A 12,864-nucleotide genomic window follows, 5' to 3' on the forward strand; every position below is an offset into this window, starting at 1 on the left:
ACAGCCCACACTGTACTGCTCTACATATTTTCTTGAAATAGCAGCTTGAGCTACAATTTCTAGGATTGATTCCCCAGTCCCTAGTATTTCTCTGTACTCATTCTTTTAGGTATTACTTCCCCAAGAAGTTAGACAAACATAGGAATAGGTTCAGGAAGAGTGAAAAAAAAAAAACAACCAAAAGACAGCAAATAAACAATTAACATAATTATTTTTCATAAGGAAATACATATATAAGAATATACAATGACAAAAAGAAAGGACAAAACTCAAATCAAGTGATCCTGTGGAAAAAAAAAATTATTTCTGCCAAAGAACTTTGTATTAAAAGTGAATTCAGTCTCTGCTAAGATTTAAGCATGCTGTTCAATACAATAGTCTTCTATTTGCAAAATTACAATTCTGAAACAGTTGACAGTGTCAAAGAATGCTGCCTACATGTTATTAGCATCCTCTGATCACCTCTTTTCATAGACACTTCTTAATAGAACCCTAGTACCTGAAAGATTTCAAATATATTAATTTTAATATATTATCTATATTAGAAAATGCTACAGACTATCCAACTTGTGGAAAGTGATATGAGTGATATGAGATGAAATATAAGCCTCAATTTCTTAACTTTTCACAACAGCACAAGCCCATATCTTCTTCCTTTATTTTGTTTGCAGTTATTTTTTTAACTCAGATAAATTAAAATATAAACTAATGTACAGTACATAAATGCCTCTTGTAAAACAATCAGAAATTACTGTATCAAGAGAATATACTATCATAGTCTCAGCCAGCATCATTTTTGCTCAAAACCACTGAGAACAAGAACTGAGTAAGTATAAATGCTGAATTACATTTCTACTGACTCTGGAATACGGATGAAGCAACCCTCATAAAGACACATGTGGTCATTGCCACATTGATAACTGATTCCTTCCCTACTATCTGACACAAACAATCTTGAAAAAAATAAAAAAATCATCTAGCCACACATCTCTAACCCACATGCCATACTGTCTCAGGCAACTTAATGAAGATACAGTTTGCCAGTCTCTTTCATCCATTCTCCAGTCTTTGTCTTGGATGTATATTCTGCTCACCCAAATGCTACTGTTTCCCTTTTGGTGGTGATCTTAAAAAAGTCAGCTGATAAATTAGATTACAATGAGAGACAAATGCATGAAAATCATAATAATTGTATTTCCAGCTAGGAAATATCACTAACTGCCATGTCCAATAAAACTCTTAATTGCTTCCCTCAATAAGTAAGCAGACATGCTGATGGCTACTGATTCTAAGACAGCTCCTATTTTCATAATAAACTACACCCTTATCTATGAGAAGGACAATAATCATGCAAAGAGGAAAGACTTTAAGGTATATGATTTCTTGTCAGAATGTTGCTACTTTAAAATTAATACACCAGGAAGCTGGCAAACTACTGGATGAGACTGAAAATGTCTTGGTATTAGAAGAATCCTCAAGACTCAAAAAGCCATCACATCACCATCTAGCCAGATTATATCACACATGATCCATGCTTAAATAGAAGACACACAATATGCTTCAACCATAAGGTTGCAAAAATCATCACCAGGCAAAAGGAATACAATCTCTAATTTAAAAAAGAGTACTTTTACTGCAACTACCACATAATAAGTCTTTAATTATTTTACTAGATGAAACTTAATATTTATACAATCCTGTAAATTACCATAACATTTTCTGAAATATGCTCTGTCTAGCCCTCAAGGTATTCAGACATACTCATATGTGATACAGATCGTGGGCCTAAGCTGTCTCTAATTTTCAGAAAGATGCTTAACAGCTAATTGAAGTATCATGCCTGGCAAAGCTGCAGCTCAGATAAAAACTGAGAGTATAGTTTTCTAAAACTTGTGAGACAGAAGACACAAATCAATTACTTCAGGGTTGAAACAAGGAGGGAGATGTATTGATGAGAGGTCAATTGAACTTAAAGGAGACAGCTCAACAATGCCTAACTTGCCAACTCTAAGTATAATACAGCTTAGTTACAAGAAGAAGAATCAATTAACAGGCATGCTGTCTCTCAAGTCAAGAAAATTTATCTGCAGCTGCAAGAAACAGCTACTGTTAAGGAAATCTAAGTGAGAGGGAAAAAAAGTCACGTAAAAATTGCAGGTAAACACTGAAGTATGTTGTGATGTTTGAATCAGACCAGTAGTCACACACAGGGCATCAGCTCCAGATTATCAAACTATCTAAGGGACTGTAAGAACTAAACTTCAGCTCTGCTATCTGAGGAGACTCTGGAAAACAGCACCTGAAAATTTCATGCTTTACAGAACTAAAATGGTACAGTGATCTCAAAAAGGAATGTGTTTGTTTTCCATTTAGATTTATACTTTTGATGCACATTTCCATAATCTTCACATGTCACATTCGAAAGAATAAGTACCTTTACAGATCAGCTTTGGGTGGCTGTCTACATAATTGCTGGGTAAAGCAGATTCACTTTTTGTATCTACTTCAGAGAAGGAAACCCCTATGTTGGGTACATTTCTTAAATTTTGCAACCTCTTTGCAGAAGGCAAAGACTCACTAAATGCCTATATATGTGATCTCATAACACCATCAAATTATAATCAGAAATGTGTATTAAATAGTCCACTCACCTTCATCACTTGTTGCTTGCTGTTTAACCAAAGTCATTGGAGATCTAGCTGGGGGTTTATGTAGTGGATGACGCCAACTCTTAGATATTTTCATTCTTTCAACTTCCTCTGACTGAAAGCAAAAAACGCAACTAATTTAGTATGTAATTCTGCATAATTAATTATGACAAACATAAACATTCTTACGTAAACAAACACTGACATCAAATCTGTAAATATTACACCTTTAGTGTACCAATACAACACTTGCCTCCAGTTAAGAATATAGATCTTAATATTAAAAGTGCAATCCTTGTCATACACAAATCATTTCAGGTACAATTTACTGCAGCCCTTCCCAACTTACAGAGCAAAATCCTGCTTTGCTCATATGAAGCTTGTGAGGAAGATCAGCATTCTACTGATTTTCTGCAAATGATTCTGCATACCTGTAATACAATACAGCCACTAACTGTGGCTAAAAAATAAAGCAGAAATCCACTGGCTTAGTCTGTGAAAAATTCCAAAATTCCTCAAGAATTACAAAAAAGCGGAGTTGAGATAAGAAATCAAGAGTCCGGATTTATGACTAACATGTTGATTTAGTATATGAATAAATATTTTCCTCCCTCAATCATCGCTATGTACATTCAGTTTAAAGTTATTCAAAGCTTCAAAAACTAAGGTAAATACTTCAAAGTCTTGAAGCGCTACTGAAAATAAGCTACTGATGGTGTGTGGAGGTTCAGGACAGATGAAAGGCAAGGACACTGACAGAGGTGTGAGAATGACAGAGTTTCACACAATTCCAATGGACCACAGCATACTGTGCCTAACACCTTGAGTCCAACCTAGCACATTATACATACACCCCTTGAAGCAAATTATAAAACAACATTATATTTACCATGCTAAGCAGAGAACAGAATATGCAGTCAAAGCACAGGACAGGTTTATGGTCTAAAACAGTTAATAATTAAGTAGAAAGGGAATTGTCAGGCTTTTAAAATTGCACTTGTATAGCACAGTTCTTCACATAAAACAGAAAGAAAGAATATGCAATAATACTACAGAAAATCTGAAACACAATAGATGAATATAATGTGGCTGAAAGGCACAGGAAGAGATACAATCTCCAACACAAGTTAATTAAACATTGAGATGTTTTTACTGCTCCTTGTTATGATGGAAAGGCTGGAGCCAAGAATTTTAAAACTTACAACATGGAAAAAAATTGTTAGAGCACAGTTCACATATGTGGAAGGGTCAGCATGATTTTTAGTTTGGCTTCTAAAATACATTTACCATGAAGTCTTTGCAATTTGGCAGTGGATTTCCTGCTTTCTCTCTGCTAATTTGAGACTCAGCTCACCACTCAGAAAGCTATCAACAACCACCACAGCTTAATTTTTAATTTTGCATCCCAAAGTCAAAGCTGACAATGAATCAAAGCAGAATAGCAATAGTGAAAAAAAGGCCATATATTTGTAGGTGGCCCAAATAAACCACATTATTAAAACCTACTATTTAAAAATTGAAAATATATTCCTTTTAATAGTGAGATTTTTCCTTCAAGTGTTTCTTTTACATATTTTATTTCATTTTCAAAACCCAAGAATAGTAAGTAGGTGAAGCTCACAGTCCTGCTCACATTGGCAGGTAGTGAATATGGGAAAAGCTTTGAGAATAGTTGCTGATACTTCAGATTCACAAATATAAAGTGAAATTAGTAGACACCTAAAAAACCAGGGAAAACTATGTCAATAAGCAAATTCCAAAAAGTAAGTCTGCTCACAAATCAAAATTGCCACTCTTGCCTGAACACTTCAAAACACGTTCAAATTATCATCTGATTAGAATCATGCATATTCTTAAATGCTTTAATATGGATATCAGGTCTCATTAGAAAAATGCTCATTCATATTTCATTAAATCAAGAATATATTACTATTATGATGTCATTTCCTTCACATACATAAGATATTTCCATGCTGTCTTCTTCATCCTTTTTTACAATGGGAATTTCTCCATGTTGCAAATTACTTCCAGAACTTTCTAGGTTGCTGATATTGTCCTCTGTTAAGACACTTTCCTTTCTATCTGGATTTTCTGCTTCAGAAGTTTCTCCGTCTTCTTCACAGTATGGTATGGATGAAACATATTGATTCTGAGATTTCAAATTCTCTTCTTTTATACAGCTATCAGAAACAGGCTTGCTGGCTACAGAATCTTCAAGTGTGCAGGAAGAACGACTGGGATCTATCCTGTCCTCATCTTCCATTTTTGTTCTCTCTAGTACAGGATCAGGTCTCAAAATTGATACTGAAGGGATGCTTCCTATAAATCAAGAGTATGATTCATTAATAAATCCCACTTTACATTACCATACTGAATTTCAGAGCAAGTTAATTATTCAAATTCAAAGCATGGTTCCTCATTTAGAAATCATACATAAAACCATTTCGTGGAAGGGCATACACAAATGTGAAGCATAGGTTTTATCAAAGAATAAATTAAATGTAAATGGTTTGAGTTTAAAGTATGAAATACAGTTTTGATCATTTAATCAGTATTTTGCATTTGAATTACAGCAGGTCTTCATTTGATTCAAAATAATCAATATTCATGTAGCTTCCTTAGTTTTTACTCATATCGCCCACATGCACTTTGAGTCAATGAAAAAAAAAAAGGCTGGTATATTGAACCTTATACCCTGCATTTTATACCTATTATGCCTGTTTAAAAACGAAAATAACCAAAGATTAGTGGTTTATAATTACAAAGACATATTTCAAATAGATACCAAGAATATCTTTCAAGCAACCGCATCAGTCTAAAAATGAAAAGCAATTAGCAGAGTTTTATTTTTAAAAAATTAGCATAATTGTATATTGATATTGAAGAGTGAAATTGAGTGGATTTTACTTTACAAAACTTCCACTGCTGATACTTGAATTGTAAAGACAGAACAATGGGCTGAAGAGGTCACTCAAAAAACATATTCCTGAAGAACTCTGGCATACACTGCAGTAAATTCTGATTCAGCAGTGCATCCATGATATTATAGAAAACAGTTTCTATTAAGCCTCTTGCTATTCTTTTTTTACAAAGGTTATTTGAAATTTTTTTTTCTGAAAAATTTCCTTTTCAAGTCAAGTGGCTATAAAATTTAGTTACACAAAGACAATAGTAAAATGTAATCTCTGGGCACAAACAGTACTGCTTCAACTGAGAATAATGGACTCATTAGCCAAAGACAATGCAGAGCAAATCACCTTCTTTAACATGAGTACTGGAGCTTCCATAATGTCTAAAAATGTCCAGTTTCCTACAAATGTCCAGGTCCTTTAAGAGGAAAAAGGAGAGAGGGCAGGTCTCCACTTTTCTCTGCTTTTCCTTCCCTTGCCAATAAACATGGAATGGATGCTAACTAAAAATTATTTTTTTGGTGGTCATGAACTGTTGGGAAGGATAAGGATGTGATAGGAGGGTCTCACAGATACATATATATAACAGAAAGATTTTTGAATGTAGAGTCCGAAGAAGATGTAGAAATGAGAGTAGGTTTTGTTATAGAAGAAAAGAATTGCTGATCCAGTCTTACTGGGTAACTAAGGCAAAGAGCAAGTGAGTTAGAAAGGGCTTTTATGACTTAGAGCAAAGGATAAATCCACCTCAGACAGAAGACGTTTTTTACCAAGCAGAAAGATTTCCACAGCCAAACAAAAACACATTGCTGCAAGTAGAGAAAAGATCTCAGAATCTTCCACTGCAAGAAAACTGAAAAACAACTTCTAGCTTAAACTCTAACATACTAACTTTTGGTGATTGGAAAATAGTAACATGAATATGGTAATTTTAGTAGTTATGACAGGCTATATGTAATAGTCAAGGTGTTGATTAGCTGTAATATAATAAGATGCACAGCAGAAAAAAAATCTAATGCTTTGTAACATGAATAGAACAGAGCTTCAGGACACACAGCTTGCCTGTGCTATAGACCCACCCACAAACCACAACTTCTGTAACCTCATCTGCAATAAACAGCATCTTAAGAGCTGTCTGAAGTCTCCATCTCTCCGTCCAGCTCTTACAATGAACATTCCAAATCTCTGTTTAAAAGTTGTGGGAAGATATAAAGCAATACCACCTTTTAAAAAAGATTTTAGAACAGACCTGGAAATGGTTTGATAGAGCACCAGATAATTTGTGTGGATCAATTTCTAAACTTCCGCATTGCAATACCTTGGTATTTATGTGAATATGTGGTATCTTTATGTGAATCAACCATGGTGATTATCATGTCCAAATAAGCCCTAGCATAACCATTAATATTCACAATAATTAAAATACTGTCTATATGCAATTTGAAAGTAGCAAATATGAATTTTCAGTAGCAATATAAAACAGAATAGGACAATTTCTAAACTTAAAGCTGTAGTTTTCCTTATGAATAGGAATGAGGAAGTATATCAGAACAACAATGGCATGTGAATTAGACAAGACTTTTATAGCTGTCAGACAAACACCAGAGGAAATTCGAAGTAATCTGGAGGCTCAAAATACAGCATTTTTGTGCACAGGTATTGAATACTTCTAATTTGCAGGTTAATCATGTAAATATATGTAGCATACTCACAAAGATATATGCCCTGTATTATTTGAATAGTGTTAAGACATTCTATATCATTTCCATATCAAAAATAATTTAATACATACAAGTCCACTGAAGAAGGGTAATTTACAAAACCTCACTCTTTTTATTCCTTTAAAAAACATGTAATTAAGAGAGTTCAGGTGGTATCACTCTCAATTAGGTATTTTCTCTTTCTTACCAAATATCAATCTTATTTGCATAAATAACTCTCTGTGTAAGTATTTTAGTGTGCTTACTCTAGGATAATACTTTAGTTTAAAATCCACTTATTTGTGGCATTAGAGTATAAAAAACCTACAACTTACATGCAAAATATAATCAGTGCTTATCTCACCTGCAATCTTGACATGATCCAATAAATGCTGATCCAGATGCATTCTACCACTGTTTTCTTCTTCCCCAGAATGCACTCCTGTGTTTACCACTCTCACTTTTTTTTCTGGTTCTTCACTGACCTTGAAGCCATCAGTAACTGCTTCAGTCACTATGATTTCTGCATCAGCTAGCATAGCAGATACTCCCTTGTCCTCTGGAGTTTTAAGCTTTTTAGATCGAGATCTGGTGTGCTGGAAGCTGTTATAGAAGATACTGCTGTCAGAGTAGAAAGTCTGTCTTGGATAAGATAATACATCTACCAATATATGTCCCTTTTACCTGCTTAAAGTAGAAAAAAACTGACAATTTTTCATCTTTTTGTGTTGAGATAGTGCTACAATTTATTAAGTGATAGATTAACAATTGATTGGATTTAACCTTCTAATCTTTTATCACCATTCCATGGCAAAGTTGCTAAACTCTAAAAGTAGAACAGCCTTTAAGTAACTGTTACATAACTAGCACACAAACTAGCTTTTAAATAATTCATTCTTTTGAACTTGAAAAAGAACTACCCTTTCAAGAGTAATGAAGGCAAAACTCTCACAGTAGTAGTAAAATCAGGTGATATTTCCAAACTCTAGTGCTAATAAAACACTGGTCTGAATATTCTCATAAGAGGTGATCTGTTTTGAAGTTTTTAAATGAGTTTTAACAGAACCAAGAAGCATCAGAAAAAGGTAAAAATTATGATCACCAAATATTTTCAATATCAAGCAATATATATAATTATTCTGTGTTTAAAAGGTTGAAATTACAGATTGAGCCTAAGTTTTTGTACCCTCAGAATTATAATGGAAAACCTAAGGCAGAAGAAATGGCAAATCCATTAGAAATAGGTTCATAATTTACATGCTCAGAATAAATGTATTTGGAAATCAGTCCAGTTACAATTTCAACTATGTGGCACAAGAGGAATATTTAATATTATCCTACAGCAGGTTTCAGAGCTCATAACACATTAGAGATAAAAGCACTACTATCACAGGTAAATTTTTCAAGATTTTAAGCAAGTTTTACAAAGATCTTGCATCTCTAGATTCTACACATCTCCAGGAAAACCTTTTGATACCCCTTACATTTTATTCTGTTCTTGTTTTATTCTGTTTGTGTCTACAAACATGTATCTTTCAACACACTCACTATAAAACAGTAATTTCCAGAAAATTTGCCGAAGTATGAGACAACGATCAGTTCACATTGTAAGTAACAGAAAGTATTATTACTATTTACATGCAGTCATTAGATGTTACATAGCAGCAATGGATTCCAGGCATAAATGTTAGAGAGAAGCTCTCCCTGTCACTATATTCATGAAGATTCCCAAAGATGGTATTTTTATTTCCACTTTGCTGGAACTTGTACTATTCCCATAATCCAAATGGTAATTTCAACTGAGACAATATACTAGAAACAAAGCTGAATAAACATTTTTTCCTCCTCTGCAATGCACATTGTCACCATGCCTGAAAAAAAAAATGACTCAAGATTTAAACAGCACTGAAATTGTGTTTATTAGCTTAGCAAAGTGCATAAATCAGACCATATGTTCCTGTGATAAAACTTTGAATACAATTATTAGAAAGTCTTTGTTTTTACTCAGAACCAGCTACCCATAAGGGTACTACCAAATGAATCACTGCTGGTCCAAGTGGGAATGTGCATTAACAGTGCACCACAGATGCAGGCAAATCTACCACAGGGAAAAATGGCATTCACCTAGTTAAACAACAGAATTACTCTTTCTGCAAGTTCAGGTTAGTACTGCACATGTACTGACAAACTGGACGTTCAGCAGCTTCACTGGCTGTCCTTGTTCAAGAAGTGATTCCACTTCACATACTACCCTTATCCAGAACAAACCCGGTATTATATTTTCAGTAAAAATATTCCCCTACAGTGCCAGTTGATCCTTTACATTACAGGTTGACATCCCTGTATCTTTCTCAGGAAATATATAAACTTACAAAAAAAAATGAAGAAGTTTGGTTTAAGACCAAGTTAAAAAGCAACTACACTGCAAAATCATTTGAAGGGGAAAGATCTTTAAAAAATCAGTTTTATCTCCAACTCAAAAAACTGCACTAGAATACCAAACTGCCAATAAAACTGCCCACCTTTGGCTAGAAATTAAGTAGATCTTTGTTAGATAATGAAGAAGAAATTCCATAAATATCCTGTTAAGTAAGATAGGAAAGCACAATTGTACAAAAAATGTTTGTGCAATGCAAACAAAAATCATAATGCATCTCAATAAAACAGGCATAAAACTGCTTTAAAAGGTCAAAGGTTTTATAGCTCCAGTGACAAGCTGAGGAACTTTATTCTCCTAAATTTCTTAGTAGTGTCAACACCAGCAACTGAGATTTAGCCCTTATTACAATCTGTCACTGTCCTGTGGTAGACAAGCCAGGTTCTGGCTGCAGCACTGCGAGAGTGTGACAAATAAGCAGTGGTACCTTCTCAAAGTTAAATGGCAGTAAGGGCTAAGACTATTACTAGAGACTTGAAACAGCTGGTGGGGATTCTACCAGAGCTTTATGTAAGTTTTTCCTGTTTAACCTCCTTTTCAGCTCTTTTAGGTCTTGTTTTTGGTTGCAGTGATCTCTAGAAACAACACCAACCACCCACACCTTAAAAATTATATTGAAATAACCCTTACTAAAGAGAGATTTTTAAGTGCAACACCTGAATGCATTTTGATGTTCTCCATAACCACTAACTTTCTTAGGTACACACAAAACTTTTAAATCAAATTTTCACAGTCATTCTGAAAAGACTGGCTTGTCCCCAGGTTCATCTTAACACAGAAAACAGAGAAACCACTTTTTTCTACAGGAAATTCCTTAGAAGAAAACACGTGACATAGTTCAAGCCCAGCTGAAAGTTAAAATCTATACAGACATTTTCCTCCCTCCAGCCCCTTCAGTGAGAGAGTGAGAGAAAGAAAAGACAGAGATTATGGGTTCAGACAGCAATTTCCCAAAAAGAGCAATGAGATTAGAAAATTAACAGTAATAATACTAATAACAACAGATTATAAGCAGGTGACTACATACAAAATGCTCATGTGAGTCCAATCAACCCAGTGCCATGAGGCTTTCTGAGACAAAAGGACATAATAGCCTCCAAGCCCTGGGCACACACCACACCCCCTTTCTTCTCAGAAGTGAGAATCCCTCCTTTCTGTCCCACAGCAGTGATGTGTGTGGTAGAGAACAATGTAGGCACAACCACACAGCTCCAAGCCTCACCCCTCCAACTGCTACTATGAGAAAATAAAATCAGTTGTGGCCAAAACTAAGACAACATCAGAGGAAGTGGCCAAAATGAAACAGAAAGGACACTGTCATCACATTAAAAACAATTAAATAGACAGTAAAGAAATATAAATACCTTTTGGGAAAGTTCTGCATTTTCCTTCTTCTCTGCAACCAGATCTTTACTTCAGGTGTTGATTCAGGAGTTGGTTTTGTATGATCAATGGTATACAAATCCTTGCCCTGTTTCCACAGCTGGTATCTGTCTGGTTGAAACTTCCTCACAAAGACATCCATGGATATTGACACCATGTCTCTCCTACAAGTGCACTGCAAGAGAGGAATATGTAAGTGACAATTACTGGAACACACCACAGTTTGCAGTTTAAAAAGCCCAGAACAAAAATTATCCATGCAAAACACAATTCTACTGTAATTATTATTTTCCTTTTTCACGTTTCCTCAGTTTTCAAGAGGAAAGGATTACTCAAGAGAAAACATTACCTGAACAAATGTGTCACACTAGGATTCCAAAAGCACTTAAGGACACTCCATTGTTTCATTAACTCCTACAGGTTAAGAACAAAAAGAAACTACAGCATTCCTTCTGCTGTACTAGCTAATAATTTTAAGCAAAACTTGCCACCTTGAATCCAGAGATCATATGTATCTTGAGTGACATAAGAGTTTTAGTTTTAAAAATAACTCATGTAGTATCCTGTTGACCCAAAGGTTTTTACAGGCATTTAGTCCTACCACTTAGCTGTTCAAAACATAAACGCATTCAAGTACCACAGCAAGTCAAAGTTTTTCCTATTTTTTTCTTCAAAGAGTAAAAAGGAAGCAAGAGAGAGAAGTATTATGTCTGAAGTCTGGAACAGTGTGCTATTATATCCATGTAATCCAATCCACTCTACAATGCAGACTCTAAAAATCTCATGCAATACTTTCCTCACCAACTATAATCTAATGTCTGATTTTAGTCTCTCAAAGAATTTTTGCATTGTTTTTCTTATACATCTGAGCAGAATATTTTAGTCCTATTTGAGTAGAACCTTAATGGTCATGAAAATGCAAAGGAGCCTCCAATTGAAATATTGTAGATACTGAGTAAATTTTCAGATTAAAGTTATTGTACCCAGTACTCAAAAATACTTGACAGTAGGCAACTACATTAAATAAATCAGTATGTCTACAGCACAAAGACTACTATAGTGAATTGATCCTGGCTGACTGCCAGGTGTCCATCAACTTGTTCTCCCATTTCCCCTCCTCAGCAGGACAGGGGGAGAAAATAAGATGGAAAATGCTACTGGTCAAAATAAGGGCATTCAGACCACTGACAAACTACCATCTTTGTCTTCTCTTGAGGAAATTACATTCATTTAATGTCAATTAATAAGAGATTATGACAGTGATAAATGAGAACAAAACTAAAACCAGCTTCCCTCACAATCATATTTCAGGCTTTACTTCACTTCTGGCTGGTGTCCACAGCATTTTTCTCACTCCTTTCCCTCACAGCTGCTGCAGAGCGATTTTTACTTTTTATAAATTTGCTATCACATCAATGCCATCAGAGAAACTGACGGTCAGCTTTTGGCAGCAGCAGGCTCCTTTTGGAGTCAGTTAGATTTGGCTCTATCCAGTGTGTGGACTGCTCCTGATCTGTTCTGGTATAAGCCACTACTAAAGCAACTCTACACTACTAAAACCATGCCACAAAAACCTTAGCAATTTTTTTTTTCAAATTGAAAGCAAACTGATTGCCTAAAACACAGTCTTACATGAAAAAAACTTTGAAAGAGCCTGGCTATAGATAAATAACTCTGTTAAAGAACAAAACTGAGACAATATTTTCTTTCCGGTGAGAAGAGATATATAGAAAAATCTTGTAAATGCATGGCCTGGCTTTACAGTTTACTAGGACTAGTTTTGCTAT

At 34.8% G+C, this 12,864-nt stretch overlaps 1 protein-coding gene across 1 annotated transcript in view; it reads right to left on the reverse strand.

Moving 5' to 3' along the window:
* The window catches only part of KDM4C (lysine demethylase 4C), a 236,753-nt gene that overhangs the window by 105,308 nt on the left and 118,581 nt on the right, over positions 1–12,864 (reverse strand). Inside the window, exons 9-12 of the mRNA XM_079330009.1 lie at positions 11,059–11,252; positions 7,622–7,860; positions 4,606–4,967; positions 2,652–2,763 (exon numbers count right to left, since the gene is read on the reverse strand). Coding sequence (XP_079186135.1) covers positions 2,652–2,763; positions 4,606–4,967; positions 7,622–7,860; positions 11,059–11,252 — 907 coding nt within the window. The remainder of the gene's footprint in view (positions 1–2,651; positions 2,764–4,605; positions 4,968–7,621; positions 7,861–11,058; positions 11,253–12,864) is intronic.

The sequence above is a fragment of the Erithacus rubecula genome (assembly GCF_903797595.1).
Source record: "Erithacus rubecula genome assembly, chromosome: Z".
NCBI classification, from domain to species: domain Eukaryota; kingdom Metazoa; phylum Chordata; class Aves; order Passeriformes; family Muscicapidae; genus Erithacus; species Erithacus rubecula.